This window comes from Mustela putorius, unplaced genomic scaffold (genome assembly GCF_011764305.1).
Source record: "Mustela putorius furo isolate JIRA1106 unplaced genomic scaffold, ASM1176430v1.1 tig00537227_pilon_pilon_pilon, whole genome shotgun sequence".
NCBI lineage: Eukaryota > Metazoa > Chordata > Mammalia > Carnivora > Mustelidae > Mustela > Mustela putorius.
Window position 1 is genome coordinate 14,148,360 of NW_025422368.1, and position 15,962 is coordinate 14,164,321.

General features: G+C 53.1%; 2 protein-coding genes across 2 annotated transcripts in view; both read right to left on the bottom strand.

Moving 5' to 3' along the window:
- Positions 1-502, bottom strand: part of LOC101689463 (apomucin-like) — a 54,939-nt gene extending 54,437 nt beyond the window's left edge. Inside the window, exon 1 of the mRNA XM_045073242.1 lies at positions 349-502. Within this exon, the coding sequence (XP_044929177.1) occupies positions 349-502 (154 nt within the window). The remainder of the gene's footprint in view (positions 1-348) is intronic.
- Positions 503-731: 229 nt separating this feature from the next.
- Positions 732-15,962, bottom strand: part of MUC19 (mucin 19, oligomeric) — a 56,903-nt gene continuing 41,672 nt past the window's right edge. Inside the window, exons 40-50 of the mRNA XM_045072972.1 lie at positions 12,400-12,438; positions 11,332-11,430; positions 10,403-10,438; positions 10,007-10,105; positions 7,588-7,626; positions 6,518-6,616; positions 5,587-5,622; positions 5,183-5,281; positions 2,767-2,805; positions 1,680-1,778; positions 732-783 (exon numbers count right to left, since the gene is read on the bottom strand). Coding sequence (XP_044928907.1) covers positions 743-783; positions 1,680-1,778; positions 2,767-2,805; positions 5,183-5,281; positions 5,587-5,622; positions 6,518-6,616; positions 7,588-7,626; positions 10,007-10,105; positions 10,403-10,438; positions 11,332-11,430; positions 12,400-12,438 — 725 coding nt within the window. The 3' untranslated portion in view covers positions 732-742. The remainder of the gene's footprint in view (positions 784-1,679; positions 1,779-2,766; positions 2,806-5,182; positions 5,282-5,586; positions 5,623-6,517; positions 6,617-7,587; positions 7,627-10,006; positions 10,106-10,402; positions 10,439-11,331; positions 11,431-12,399; positions 12,439-15,962) is intronic.

Consider the following 15,962-nt stretch of genomic DNA (forward strand, 5'->3'; position numbering starts at 1 on the left):
CCTTTCCGGACACTGGCTCGTGGAGCAGCGGCACGCACGTGTTCCTGTCGGGCCTCCGCACTCACTTGGAGCCAGACGGGCTAAAGCATGACCCCATGCCCATCCAGACTCAGGCTCAGAAGCCCAGAGGCCGGAATCTGGAGAGTCTGACCACACGCCGCTCCACTATCCATCACGTCTGCGTGGAGGCTCGAGAAACACTGCCGAGAAGAAGCCCACACGAACCAGGACAGGGGGCCCGCCCAGGAGGACGGGCAGTACGAGCTGGCTAGGGTCCCCTCCCTCAGAAGCCACCGGCAGCTTCCCGCACGTCAGGAAGCAGATGCTTTCCACCTTGTATTTCCATACCTGCTCTGTCTCCCAAGGTTGTGCCTGGGCCAGCTGAATCTCCACTTGTCTTCTCACTCCCTGCGGCTGTAGTGAAGCCCTCTGTACCTTCCGGGGGTCCCTGACAGAACAACGGGGAAACGGTTTTGACTCCTACACACGCAGGGCTCTGCATGTCCCTCTTCCCGGACAGGACAGAAGTCAGGCTTCCCACACAACAGCAGCTTTCAAGGACTCCTAGGGTGTCTGCAGCTACATAGCTAGTATCAGTCTCACATCACACACAGCTCAATCGTGAGTTCGCCCTGTGTCACGTTCAATGCCACCACATAGGTGCTAAAGGGCCAATCCTGACTTGTCTGATTTCCCTGCGCTGGGCTCTCCAGCGCTAGGTTTCAGCGGCGTGCTGGGTTCTTTACCCTTCTCTGGCGGCTGCTGTCGGGCTGCCGGTTCCTCCTGAAAAGAGACAGCACACTCCACTTTACCCTGGGCAGAAATCAGTGCACTTGCAAACTGGACTGCCCTTTGAGATTAATGCCTCACTCCCTACTCGGCAGCCTGAACACAGGATCGTTGGCTTTGACTCCAAATCATGTCTACCGGTGGAACGGCCCTCACGTTTTTTGTTCTTGAAACCCACGGTACGACAAACGCCGTGCGTGGCGCACGAGGAACAGCACGCTGTCGTCCGTTTCATCTCGGAAGCATGCCCTATCGCACAGATCCCACCACTGTGGAGCCATGCCAGAAGAGGCCCAGGGCTTTCGGGGTTCGAATACGGCCTCTACCTCTCCTGAGACCTTTCGTTGCTAGCTTCCTTCTGGGAGGAAAGATGCCCATCGGCCACGCTCTCAATGGGATTTGAGTCTCATCGTTAAGCTTCAGGCATCATCTGAAAGTTGATGTCATTGACATCAAAGAAGTGTCATGGACCAGGGAAATCTCTCCTTTTCCCATGTTACTGAATGTCATCCCAACGCCATCAGCTCACTTAGCACCCCCTCCTGTCCAAGAATCTCCAAGGGGTCCTGACGTGAAATCCAGGACGACTGGTACTGGGAAACTATGGAAGACATGGCCTTTCAATCACTTCTTGGCCTCGCCTGCTCTGAAGCCTGTGTCCCTTGTGCCTTTCTCTTCAGGGTCAAGAGAAGGACGACGCCAACAACAACATCATCATCAAGAGCAAGCACAAAAGATGGAAAACCCTGCTGAATACGGGTATACGTGCCATCACCAGTCGACATAACGGGTCAGATGTCTGCCAGTCTGGACGCTATTGGACTGAGCAGCACTGCCTGAAACCAGTTGCTTAGGCGTCGAAGGGCTCCGTTGTTGGGAACTGGCTTTACCTGGTGTGTGGCCAGGGCTACTGGTGAAGGCGGGGCCCGCTCCAGTGCTGCCTAGGCTGCCAGCATTGAGGGTCGTGGAAACCGGACGTCCAGCAACACCTGAGAAAACCGTAGAATGAACTGCTCATTTCAAACACACTTGCCCTTTTTCGCCCAAAGGGGAATGGACCTCTCCCGCCAGTTGCCCCCGCCCCCGCCCCCGCCCCCGCCCCCCGCCCCAGCCCCCGAGGAAATGGAATCGACGTTCTTCCAGTGACTTGCTGTCCAGACTTCCCGGAGATTTTGTTCTAATATAACTCTGCTCCGCTTTTTGTTATCATCCTTGCTACTTCCTTCTTGGGGTGGTTGCGGCCTTCTTTGCCACACTCGTGCTTTCCACATCTCCAACTGGGTCATCTTACGTCTTCCTCTACATATCACCGTGACGTTGCATCCCAAGAAATGGGACCTCCCGCCCTCATCACACACACTCCCTCAGGGATGCTAGGAACAATGAGGAAATGACAGGATGGAGCTCATGGCACCCTTCCACTTAAAACACCTACGAGGTCAAAATATGTCCTGAGACAGAGGCACCTTTCCTCTTAGGCTAGTCTACCTTTTTTTAAAATTTTTTTTTTTTTTTTTTTTTCTTTAACCTGTGGAGTTGATGCTAATGAGTTCTGTCAGAGGGACGATATTCCTGTGAAACGGGATGGAGGAAAGTCGAAGGGGACCCCCTACTTAAGCCCATCGCTCTAACCTGGTCCAAAGCAAGTGAAATTTAAGTCTTTGGATATAAGATTTGATAACCGTCATCAAAGCTCCGTAAATTCCTTCTTGCCGGGCTTTCTATTAAGCCATACTCTCATACAAATTCTGTCCCAAAAACCCAAATTTCCTCAAAATTTTCAGCCTGAGCCTTCTTTTTCTCTCCTTCTTCTTCTTCTCTCCTCCTCCTCTTCTTCTCCTCCTCCTCCTCCTCCTCCTCCTCCTCCTCCTCCTCCTTCTTCTTCTTCTTCTTCTTCTTCTTCGTTTCTTCTTCCACTTCTTTTTTTTTTTTCTTTTATTCGTGGTCCCCAATAAATTTTTGGCATAATATACTCACCTGTAGTAGAACGTTCAGTCTGGAGACCTCGAGCTGTTCCTGAGGAGAAAGAAAGAAATGAGGGGCCACTTGCGGACTCAGTCACTTAAGCCTCTGTGTTAAGGCTCTGCTCCTGATCTCAGGGTTGTGGGATGGAACTGGGGGTTGGGCTCCCAGCTGGGTGTGGAGACTGCTTCGGATGCTCTCTCCCCCTCTCCCTCTGCCCATCTTGCTCGTTCACCACAAAGGGAAAAACAGAACAAAAGAAAAGAAAACCAAAAGGAAGAATAGAATGGGCCTCATGAAAAGTAAGTGATTTCTGCAAGATGGCTCTGGTCACTGACAAGGCTGGGACTGAAATCCAAGCCATCCAGTCCCTCGGACCATAAGTCATAGGGCGTTTTCAGCTAATGCTGCCTCTGCGAATCATGAACCGCCTCTTGTAGTTTTGGGAGCACCCAGGCTTCCTAGTGATGGAAATGCCATACTTGAGGCCAGAGAAACAGAGAAGAGAACATGACGTGAGTACTTCCGTGTCCTTTTTGGAATGCTTCACACCATCGCTATGATCCATGTGTTAAGTAGTGCGAGAGAAGTTGATGTGAGCATTCGCAAAGGTAGTGTCATGCTTTAATTGACAAGGGCCAGGCCAGGCACACTCCACCAACAGCCCAATACAGATCTCATCTTTTCCCACCGATCCCAAGCTCACGGGACATGGAATGGACACGTCTTGCTCATCGGCATGGAAGGGTCATGTAGAAAGACTCTTTGACCCTGACCCCCAGAGACTCCCCAGGGGACAATGATGCGGCCGGATAGACCCTGATCCTCCCGACCATTTCGGTGCCGATTCCAGTTCCCTGGAGAAAGGTCACCTCTGGGGCATTTCAGTGATTCTCATCTGAGCTCCTTCCAACTGGACACAACCACCCGTCATTCAAGGCAGCGACTTCCCGTGGGACACAATCAACTCTTCTGCAAAATGGCCACGCCTAAACGGGTTCTGAGCCACACAGGGTGAAGGGGAACACAGTGGCTCACCACACATGGTAGAGGACACATTGCAAATGTCTGTAGCGTATGAGTGAGAAAACACACGTCTAGGCTTTCCTGGTGAAGGGTGGGGCTAACGAGGCAATGGGCGCCCCTTTCTCGCTCCCTCTCTTCTCTCTCTTTTTGTGTGGTGTTTTGGAGATGGGGATGGCGGGGACCCGTCTTGAATCCGGGCCCTCGAGTCTCTTGAAACCCATCACAGATGGGAGTACAATGAATTTTCTAGCTACTACGAAGGCGGCGTGAGCCCTCGAAGGATCCCTTTCGCTTGGACGGAAACGAACACTGTTTGGCCATTCTTGCAGTGCACATTCTAGTGTTCTTCACTATAAATGCCTGCAAGGTCAGCTTCAGGAGATCCATACCGTGCTCCCTCCAAAGCCTCCAGCTCCTTGGCTGAAATCGAAAGGCGTGTACACAATGGATGATGCTCCCTCCAAAGGTAAGTGGCCAGAGAGGGCCTTTGACTGAGCACTTCCTGGGTCTTACACTAGGCGGCACTAGCACAGGGAGTCTGTCCGCAGGTCCCATAAGGGAGGGGTATGTCCTTCCCCCTCCACGAAGGAAGGAGAAAACTGATGTGGGAAGCATGCAAAGCCATCAACTAGGGGCAGACAGCTGGGAAGGAGAACAGAAGGGATTCCACTTCTTTCGTTTTCGGCCTCGACAGCATACCGAGCCTGATGCCCTTCCTTCCCTGCCACCATGGATGCGCTCTTAGAAGAAAAGTCCCGCTGCCCACACAATTCCTACAGAACCTCTAGCTGTGCCCGTCTGACACTCTGACTTTGGGACAAGAGGCGAAATGCATTAGAAGACCTCACGTCGTGATGTGCCAGAAACCCCCCTGGGACGTACAAAAGCCTTGGCCTCGGAAAGACATTCTCAACTCGCTCCCACCTGCCTTTCAGTGCTTGGGACTCCAGGGGTCTCACCGGCTGGTGATCCCCTGCTCCCGCTCCAAACCCACACTACCTCTCTACTCGGAGGTTTGGTGGAGCAGAACACACTCAGTTGCCCTCTGTTCTCAAAGCCCTTTCCGGACACTGGCTCGTGGAGCAGCGGCACGCACGTGTTCCTGTCGGGCCTCCGCACTCACTTGGAGCCAGACGGGCTAAAGCATGACCCCATGCCCATCCAGACTCAGGCTCAGAAGCCCAGAGGCCGGAATCTGGAGAGTCTGACCACACGCCGCTCCACTATCCATCACGTCTGCGTGGAGGCTCGAGAAACACTGCCGAGAAGAAGCCCACACGAACCAGGACAGGGGGCCGCCCAGGAGGACGGGCAGTACGAGCTGGCTAGGGTCCCCTCCCTCAGAAGCCACCGGCAGCTTCCCGCACGTCAGGAAGCAGATGCTTTCCACCTTGTATTTCCATACCTGCTCTGTCTCCCAAGGTTGTGCCTGGGCCAGCTGAATCTCCACTTGTCTTCTCACTCCCTGCGGCTGTAGTGAAGCCCTCTGTACCTTCCGGGGTCCCTGACAGAACAACGGGGGGGGGGGAAACGGTTTGACTCCTACACACGCAGGGCTCTGCATGTCCCTCTTCCCGGACAGGACAGAAGTCAGGCTTCCCACACAACAGCAGCTTTCAAGGACTCCTAGGGTGTCTGCAGCTACATAGCTAGTATCAGTCTCACATCACACACAGCTCAATCGTGAGTTCGCCCTGTGTCACGTTCAATGCCACCACATAGGTGCTAAAGGGCCAATCCTGACTTGTCTGATTTCCCTGCGCTGGGCTCTCCAGCGCTAGGTTTTCAGCGGCGTGCTGGGTTCTTTACCTTCTCTGGCGGCTGCTGTCGGGCTGCCGGTTCCTCCTGAAAAAAGAGACAGCACACTCCACTTTACCCTGGGCAGAAATCAGTGCACTTGCAAACTGGACTGCCCTTTGAGATTAATGCCTCACTCCCTACTCGGCAGCCTGAACACAGGATCGTTGGCTTTTTGACTCCAAATCATGTCTACCGGTGGAACGGCCCTCACGTTTTTGTTCTTGAAACCCACGGTACGACAAACGCCGTGCGTGGCGCACGAGGAACAGCACGCTGTCGTCCGTTTCATCTCGGAAGCATGCCCTATCGCACAGATCCCACCACTGTGGAGCCATGCCAGAAGAGGCCCAGGGCTTTCGGGGTTCGAATACGGCCTCTACCTCTCCTGAGACCTTTCGTTGCTAGCTTCCTTCTGGGAGGAAAGATGCCCATCGGCCACGCTCTCAATGGGATTTGAGTCTCATCGTTAAGCTTCAGGCATCATCTGAAAGTTGATGTCATTGACATCAAAGAAGTGTCATGGACCAGGGAAATCTCTCCTTTTCCCATGTTACTGAATGTCATCCCAACGCCATCAGCTCACTTAGCACCCCTCCTGTCCAAGAATCTCCAAGGGGTCCTGACGTGAAATCCAGGACGACTGGTACTGGGAAACTATGGAAGACATGGCCTTTCAATCACTTCTTGGCCTCGCCTGCTCTGAAGCCTGTGTCCCTTGTGCCTTTCTCTTCAGGGTCAAGAGAAGGACGACGCCAACAACAACATCATCAAGAGCAAGCACAAAAGATGGAAAACCCTGCTGAATACGGGTATACGTGCCATCACCAGTCGACATAACGGGTCAGATGTCTGCCAGTCTGGACGCTATTGGACTGAGCAGCACTGCCTGAAACCAGTTGCTTAGGCGTCGAAGGGCTCCGTTGTTGGGAACTGGCTTTACCTGGTGTGTGGCCAGGGCTACTGGTGAAGGCGGGGCCCGCTCCAGTGCTGCCTAGGCTGCCAGCATTGAGGGTCGTGGAAACCGGACGTCCAGCAACACCTGAGAAAACCGTAGAATGAACTGCTCATTTCAAACACACTTGCCCTTTTTCGCCCAAAGGGGAATGGACCTCTCCCGCCAGTTGCCCCCCCCGCCCCCGCCCCCCGCCCCCGCCCCCGCCCCAGCCCCCGAGGAAATGGAATCGACGTTCTTCCAGTGACTTGCTGTCCAGACTTCCCGGAGATTTTGTTCTAATATAACTCTGCTCCGCTTTTTGTTATCATCCTTGCTACTTCCTTCTTGGGGTGGTTGCGGCCTTCTTTGCCACACTCGTGCTTTCCACATCTCCAACTGGGTCATCTTACGTCTTCCTCTACATATCACCGTGACGTTGCATCCCAAGAAATGGGACCTCCCGCCCTCATCACACTATCCCTCAGGGATGCTAGGAACAATGAGGAAATGACAGGATGGAGCTCATGGCACCCTTCCACTTAAAACACCTACGAGGTCAAAATATGTCCTGAGACAGAGGCACCTTTCCTCTTAGGCTAGTCTACCTTTTTTAAAATTGTTTTTTTTTCTTTAACCTGTGGAGTTGATGCTAATGAGTTCTGTCAGAGGGACGATATTCCTGTGAAACGGGATGGAGGAAAGTCGAAGGGGACCCCCTACTTAAGCCCATCGCTCTAACCTGGTCCAAAGCAAGTGAAATTTAAGTCTTTGGATATAAGATTTGATAACCGTCATCAAAGCTCCGTAAATTCCTTCTTGCCGGGCTTTCTATTAAGCCATACTCTCATACAAATTCTGTCCCAAAAACCCAAATTTCCTCAAAATTTTCAGCCTGAGCCTTCTTTTCTCTCCTTCTTCTTCTTCTCTTCCTCCTTCTTTCTCCTCCTCCTCCTCCTCCTCCTCCTCCTCCTCCTCCTCCTTCTTCTTCTTCTTCTTCTTCTTCTTCGTTTCTTCCACTTCTTTTTTTTTTTCTTTTATTCGTGGTCCCCAATAAATTTTTGGCATAATATACTCACCTGTAGTAGAACGTTCAGTCTGGAGACCTCGAGCTGTTCCTGAGGAGAAAGAAAGAAATGAGGGGCCACTTGCGGACTCAGTCACTTAAGCCTCTGTGTTAAGGCTCTGCTCCTGATCTCAGGGTTGTGGGATGGAACTGGGGGTTGGGCTCCCAGCTGGGTGTGGAGACTGCTTCGGATGCTCTCTCCCCCTCTCCCTCTGCCCATCTTGCTCGTTCACCACAAAGGGAAAAACAGAACAAAAGAAAAGAAAACCAAAAGGAAGAATAGAATGGGCCTCATGAAAAGTAAGTGATTTCTGCAAGATGGCTCTGGTCACTGACAAGGCTGGGACTGAAATCCAAGCCATCCAGTCCCTCGGACCATAAGTCATAGGGCGTTTTCAGCTAATGCTGCCTCTGCGAATCATGAACCGCCTCTTGTAGTTTTGGGAGCACCCAGGCTTCCTAGTGATGGAAATGCCATACTTGAGGCCAGAGAAACAGAGAAGAGAACATGACGTGAGTACTTCCGTGTCCTTTTTGGAATGCTTCACACCATCGCTATGATCCATGTGTTAAGTAGTGCGAGAGAAGTTGATGTGAGCATTCGCAAAGGTAGTGTCATGCTTTAATTGACAAGGGCCAGGCCAGGCACACTCCACCAACAGCCCAATACAGATCTCATCTTTTCCCACCGATCCCAAGCTCACGGGACATGGAATGGACACGTCTTGCTCATCGGCATGGAAGGGTCATGTAGAAAGACTCTTTGACCCTGACCCCCAGAGACTCCCCAGGGGACAATGATGCGGCCGGATAGACCCTGATCCTCCCGACCATTTCGGTGCCGATTCCAGTTCCCTGGAGAAAGGTCACCTCTGGGGCATTTCAGTGATTCTCATCTGAGCTCCTTCCAACTGGACACAACCACCCGTCATTTCAAGGCAGCGACTTCCCGTGGGACACAATCAACTCTTCTGCAAAATGGCCACGCCTAAACGGGTTCTGAGCCACACAGGGTGAAGGGGAACACAGTGGCTCACCACACATGGTAGAGGACACATTGCAAATGTCTGTAGCGTATGAGTGAGAAAACACACGTCTAGGCTTTCCTGGTGAAGGGTGGGGCTAACGAGGCAATGGGCGCCCCTTCTCGCTCCCTCTCTCTTTCTCTTTTTGTGTGGTGTTTTGGAGATGGGGATGGCGGGGACCCGTCTTGAATCCGGGCCCTCGAGTCTCTTGAAACCCATCACAGATGGGGAGTACAATGAATTTTCTAGCTACTACGAAGGCGGCGTGAGCCCTCGAAGGATCCCTTTCGCTTGGACGGAAACGAACACTGTTTGGCCATTCTTGCAGTGCACATTCTAGTGTTCTTCACTATAAATGCCTGCAAGGTCAGCTTCAGGAGATCCATACCGTGCTCCCTCCAAAGCCTCCAGCTCCTTGGCTGAAATCGAAAGGCGTGTACACAATGGATGATGCTCCCTCCAAAGGTAAGTGGCCAGAGAGGGCCTTTGACTGAGCACTTCCTGGGTCTTACACTAGGCGGCACTAGCACAGGGAGTCTGTCCGCAGGTCCCATAAGGGAGGGGTATGTCCTTCCCCCTCCACGAAGGAAGGAGAAAACTGATGTGGGAAGCATGCAAAGCCATCAACTAGGGGCAGACAGCTGGGAAGGAGAACAGAAGGGATTCCACTTCTTTCGTTTTCGGCCTCCTCGACAGCATACCGAGCCTGATGCCCTTCCTTCCCTGCCACCATGGATGCGCTCTTAGAAGAAAGTCCCGCTGCCCACACAATTCCTACAGAACCTCTAGCTGTGCCCGTCTGACACTCTGACTTTGGGACAAGAGGCGAAATGCATTAGAAGACCTCACGTCGTGATGTGCCAGAAACCCCCCTGGGACGTACAAAAGCCTTGGCCTCGGAAAGACATTCTCAACTCGCTCCCACCTGCCTTTCAGTGCTTGGGACTCCAGGGGTCTCACCGGCTGGTGATCCCCTGCTCCCGCTCCAAACCCACACTACCTCTCTACTCGGAGGTTTGGTGGAGCAGAACACACTCAGTTGCCCTCTGTTCTCAAAGCCCTTTCCGGACACTGGCTCGTGGAGCAGCGGCACGCACGTGTTCCTGTCGGGCCTCCGCACTCACTTGGAGCCAGACGGGCTAAAGCATGACCCCATGCCCATCCAGACTCAGGCTCAGAAGCCCAGAGGCCGGAATCTGGAGAGTCTGACCACACGCCGCTCCACTATCCATCACGTCTGCGTGGAGGCTCGAGAAAACACTGCCGAGAAGAAGCCCACACGAACCAGGACAGGGGGCCGCCCAGGAGGACGGGCAGTACGAGCTGGCTAGGGTCCCCTCCCTCAGAAGCCACCGGCAGCTTCCCGCACGTCAGGAAGCAGATGCTTTCCACCTTGTATTTCCATACCTGCTCTGTCTCCCAAGGTTGTGCCTGGGCCAGCTGAATCTCCACTTGTCTTCTCACTCCCTGCGGCTGTAGTGAAGCCCTCTGTACCTTCCGGGGTCCCTGACAGAACAACGGGGAAACGGTTTGACTCCTACACACGCAGGGCTCTGCATGTCCCTCTTCCCGGACAGGACAGAAGTCAGGCTTCCCACACAACAGCAGCTTTCAAGGACTCCTAGGGTGTCTGCAGCTACATAGCTAGTATCAGTCTCACATCACACACAGCTCAATCGTGAGTTCGCCCTGTGTCACGTTCAATGCCACCACATAGGTGCTAAAGGGCCAATCCTGACTTGTCTGATTTCCCTGCGCTGGGCTCTCCAGCGCTAGGTTTCAGCGGCGTGCTGGGTTCTTTACCTTCTCTGGCGGCTGCTGTCGGGCTGCCGGTTCCTCCTGAAAAGAGACAGCACACTCCACTTTACCCTGGGCAGAAATCAGTGCACTTGCAAACTGGACTGCCCTTTGAGATTAATGCCTCACTCCCTACTCGGCAGCCTGAACACAGGATCGTTGGCTTTGACTCCAAATCATGTCTACCGGTGGAACGGCCCTCACGTTTTTGTTCTTGAAAACCACGGTACGACAAACGCCGTGCGTGGCGCACGAGGAACAGCACGCTGTCGTCCGTTTCATCTCGGAAGCATGCCCTATCGCACAGATCCCACCACTGTGGAGCCATGCCAGAAGAGGCCCAGGGCTTTCGGGGTTCGAATACGGCCTCTACCTCTCCTGAGACCTTTCGTTGCTAGCTTCCTTCTGGGAGGAAAGATGCCCATCGGCCACGCTCTCAATGGGATTTGAGTCTCATCGTTAAGCTTCAGGCATCATCTGAAAGTTGATGTCATTGACATCAAAGAAGTGTCATGGACCAGGGAAAAATCTCTCCTTTTCCCATGTTACTGAATGTCATCCCAACGCCATCAGCTCACTTAGCACCCCTCCTGTCCAAGAATCTCCAAGGGGTCCTGACGTGAAATCCAGGACGACTGGTACTGGGAAACTATGGAAGACATGGCCTTTCAATCACTTCTTGGCCTCGCCTGCTCTGAAGCCTGTGTCCCTTGTGCCTTTCTCTTCAGGGTCAAGAGAAGGACGACGCCAACAACAACATCATCAAGAGCAAGCACAAAAGATGGAAAACCCTGCTGAATACGGGTATACGTGCCATCACCAGTCGACATAACGGGTCAGATGTCTGCCAGTCTGGACGCTATTGGACTGAGCAGCACTGCCTGAAACCAGTTGCTTAGGCGTCGAAGGGCTCCGTTGTTGGGAACTGGCTTTACCTGGTGTGTGGCCAGGGCTACTGGTGAAGGCGGGGCCCGCTCCAGTGCTGCCTAGGCTGCCAGCATTGAGGGTCGTGGAAACCGGACGTCCAGCAACACCTGAGAAAACCGTAGAATGAACTGCTCATTTCAAACACACTTGCCCTTTTTCGCCCAAAGGGGAATGGACCTCTCCCGCCAGTGCCCCCCCCCCCCCCCCCCCCCCCGCCCCCCCCCCCCCCGCCCCAGCCCCCGAGGAAATGGAATCGACGTTCTTCCAGTGACTTGCTGTCCAGACTTCCCGGAGATTTTGTTCTAATATAACTCTGCTCCGCTTTTTTGTTATCATCCTTGCTACTTCCTTCTTGGGGTGGTTGCGGCCTTCTTTGCCACACTCGTGCTTTCCACATCTCCAACTGGGTCATCTTACGTCTTCCTCTACATATCACCGTGACGTTGCATCCCAAGAAATGGGACCTCCCGCCCTCATCACACTATCCCTCAGGGATGCTAGGAACAATGAGGAAATGACAGGATGGAGCTCATGGCACCCTTCCACTTAAAACACCTACGAGGTCAAAATATGTCCTGAGACAGAGGCACCTTTCCTCTTAGGCTAGTCTACCTTTTTTAAAATTGTTTTTTTTTCTTTAACCTGTGGAGTTGATGCTAATGAGTTCTGTCAGAGGGACGATATTCCTGTGAAACGGGATGGAGGAAAGTCGAAGGGGACCCCCTACTTAAGCCCATCGCTCTAACCTGGTCCAAAGCAAGTGAAATTTAAGTCTTTGGATATAAGATTTGATAACCGTCATCAAAGCTCCGTAAATTCCTTCTTGCCGGGCTTTCTATTAAGCCATACTCTCATACAAATTCTGTCCCAAAAACCCAAATTTCCTCAAAATTTTCAGCCTGAGCCTTCTTTTCTCTCCTTCTTCTTCTTCTCTTCCTCCTTCTTCTTCTCCTCCTCCTCCTCCTCCTCCTCCTCCTCCTCCTTCTTCTTCTTCTTCTTCTTCTTCGTTTCTTCCACTTCTTTTTTTTTTTCTTTTATTCGTGGTCCCCAATAAATTTTTGGCATAATATACTCACCTGTAGTAGAACGTTCAGTCTGGAGACCTCGAGCTGTTCCTGAGGAGAAAGAAAGAAATGAGGGGCCACTTGCGGACTCAGTCACTTAAGCCTCTGTGTTAAGGCTCTGCTCCTGATCTCAGGGTTGTGGGATGGAACTGGGGGTTGGGCTCCCAGCTGGGTGTGGAGACTGCTTCGGATGCTCTCTCCCCCTCTCCCTCTGCCCATCTTGCTCGTTCACCACAAAGGGAAAAACAGAACAAAAGAAAAGAAAACCAAAAGGAAGAATAGAATGGGCCTCATGAAAAGTAAGTGATTTCTGCAAGATGGCTCTGGTCACTGACAAGGCTGGGACTGAAATCCAAGCCATCCAGTCCCTCGGACCATAAGTCATAGGGCGTTTTCAGCTAATGCTGCCTCTGCGAATCATGAACCGCCTCTTGTAGTTTTGGGAGCACCCAGGCTTCCTAGTGATGGAAATGCCATACTTGAGGCCAGAGAAACAGAGAAGAGAACATGACGTGAGTACTTCCGTGTCCTTTTTGGAATGCTTCACACCATCGCTATGATCCATGTGTTAAGTAGTGCGAGAGAAGTTGATGTGAGCATTCGCAAAGGTAGTGTCATGCTTTAATTGACAAGGGCCAGGCCAGGCACACTCCACCAACAGCCCAATACAGATCTCATCTTTTCCCACCGATCCCAAGCTCACGGGACATGGAATGGACACGTCTTGCTCATCGGCATGGAAGGGTCATGTAGAAAGACTCTTTGACCCTGACCCCCAGAGACTCCCCAGGGGACAATGATGCGGCCGGATAGACCCTGATCCTCCCGACCATTTCGGTGCCGATTCCAGTTCCCTGGAGAAAGGTCACCTCTGGGGCATTTCAGTGATTCTCATCTGAGCTCCTTCCAACTGGACACAACCACCCGTCATTCAAGGCAGCGACTTCCCGTGGGACACAATCAACTCTTCTGCAAAAATGGCCACGCCTAAACGGGTTCTGAGCCACACAGGGTGAAGGGGAACACAGTGGCTCACCACACATGGTAGAGGACACATTGCAAATGTCTGTAGCGTATGAGTGAGAAAAAACACACGTCTAGGCTTTCCTGGTGAAGGGTGGGGCTAACGAGGCAATGGGCGCCCCTTCTCGCTCCCTCTCTCTTTTCTCTTTTTGTGTGGTGTTTTGGAGATGGGGATGGCGGGGACCCGTCTTGAATCCGGGCCCTCGAGTCTCTTGAAACCCATCACAGATGGGAGTACAATGAATTTTCTAGCTACTACGAAGGCGGCGTGAGCCCTCGAAGGATCCCTTTCGCTTGGACGGAAACGAACACTGTTTGGCCATTCTTGCAGTGCACATTCTAGTGTTCTTCACTATAAATGCCTGCAAGGTCAGCTTCAGGAGATCCATACCGTGCTCCCTCCAAAGCCTCCAGCTCCTTGGCTGAAATCGAAAGGCGTGTACACAATGGATGATGCTCCCTCCAAAGGTAAGTGGCCAGAGAGGGCCTTTGACTGAGCACTTCCTGGGTCTTACACTAGGCGGCACTAGCACAGGGAGTCTGTCCGCAGGTCCCATAAGGGAGGGGTATGTCCTTCCCCCTCCACGAAGGAAGGAGAAAACTGATGTGGGAAGCATGCAAAGCCATCAACTAGGGGCAGACAGCTGGGAAGGAGAACAGAAGGGATTCCACTTCTTTCGTTTTCGGCCTCGACAGCATACCGAGCCTGATGCCCTTCCTTCCCTGCCACCATGGATGCGCTCTTAGAAGAAAGTCCCGCTGCCCACACAATTCCTACAGAACCTCTAGCTGTGCCCGTCTGACACTCTGACTTTGGGACAAGAGGCGAAATGCATTAGAAGACCTCACGTCGTGATGTGCCAGAAACCCCCCTGGGACGTACAAAAGCCTTGGCCTCGGAAAGACATTCTCAACTCGCTCCCACCTGCCTTTCAGTGCTTGGGACTCCAGGGGTCTCACCGGCTGGTGATCCCCTGCTCCCGCTCCAAACCCACACTACCTCTCTACTCGGAGGTTTGGTGGAGCAGAACACACTCAGTTGCCCTCTGTTCTCAAAGCCCTTTCCGGACACTGGCTCGTGGAGCAGCGGCACGCACGTGTTCCTGTCGGGCCTCCGCACTCACTTGGAGCCAGACGGGCTAAAGCATGACCCCATGCCCATCCAGACTCAGGCTCAGAAGCCCAGAGGCCGGAATCTGGAGAGTCTGACCACACGCCGCTCCACTATCCATCACGTCTGCGTGGAGGCTCGAGAAACACTGCCCGAGAAGAAGCCCACACGAACCAGGACAGGGGGGCCGCCCAGGAGGACGGGCAGTACGAGCTGGCTAGGGTCCCCTCCCTCAGAAGCCACCGGCAGCTTCCCGCACGTCAGGAAGCAGATGCTTTCCACCTTGTATTTCCATACCTGCTCTGTCTCCCAAGGTTGTGCCTGGGCCAGCTGAATCTCCACTTGTCTTCTCACTCCCTGCGGCTGTAGTGAAGCCCTCTGTACCTTCCGGGGTCCCTGACAGAACAACGGGGAAACGGTTTGACTCCTACACACGCAGGGCTCTGCATGTCCCTCTTCCCGGACAGGACAGAAGTCAGGCTTCCCACACAACAGCAGCTTTCAAGGACTCCTAGGGTGTCTGCAGCTACATAGCTAGTATCAGTCTCACATCACACACAGCTCAATCGTGAGTTCGCCCTGTGTCACGTTCAATGCCACCACATAGGTGCTAAAGGGCCAATCCTGACTTGTCTGATTTCCCTGCGCTGGGCTCTCCAGCGCTAGGTTTCAGCGGCGTGCTGGGTTCTTTACCTTCTCTGGCGGCTGCTGTCGGGCTGCCGGTTCCTCCTGAAAAGAGACAGCACACTCCACTTTACCCTGGGCAGAAATCAGTGCACTTGCAAACTGGACTGCCCTTTGAGATTAATGCCTCACTCCCTACTCGGCAGCCTGAACACAGGATCGTTGGCTTTGACTCCAAATCATGTCTACCGGTGGAACGGCCCTCACGTTTTTTGTTCTTGAAACCCCACGGTACGACAAACGCCGTGCGTGGCGCACGAGGAACAGCACGCTGTCGTCCGTTTTTCATCTCGGAAGCATGCCCTATCGCTCAGATCCCACCACTGTGGAGCCATGCCAGAAGAGGCCCAGGGCTTTCGGGGTTCGAATACGGCCTCTACCTCTCCTGAGACCTTTCGTTGCTAGCTTCCTTCTGGGAGGAAAGATGCCCATCGGCCACGCTCTCAATGGGATTTGAGTCTCATCGTTAAGCTTCAGGCATCATCTGAAAGTTGATGTCATTGACATCAAAGAAGTGTCATGGACCAGGGAAATCTCTCCTTTTCCCATGTTACTGAATGTCATCCCAACGCCATCAGCTCACTTAGCACCCCTCCTGTCCAAGAATCTCCAAGGGGTCCTGACGTGAAATCCAGGACGACTGGTACTGGGAAACTATGGAAGACATGGCCTTTCAATCACTTCTTGGCCTCGCCTGCTCTGAAGCCTGTGTCCCTTGTGCCTTTCTCTTCAGGGTCAAGAGAAGGACGACGCCAAC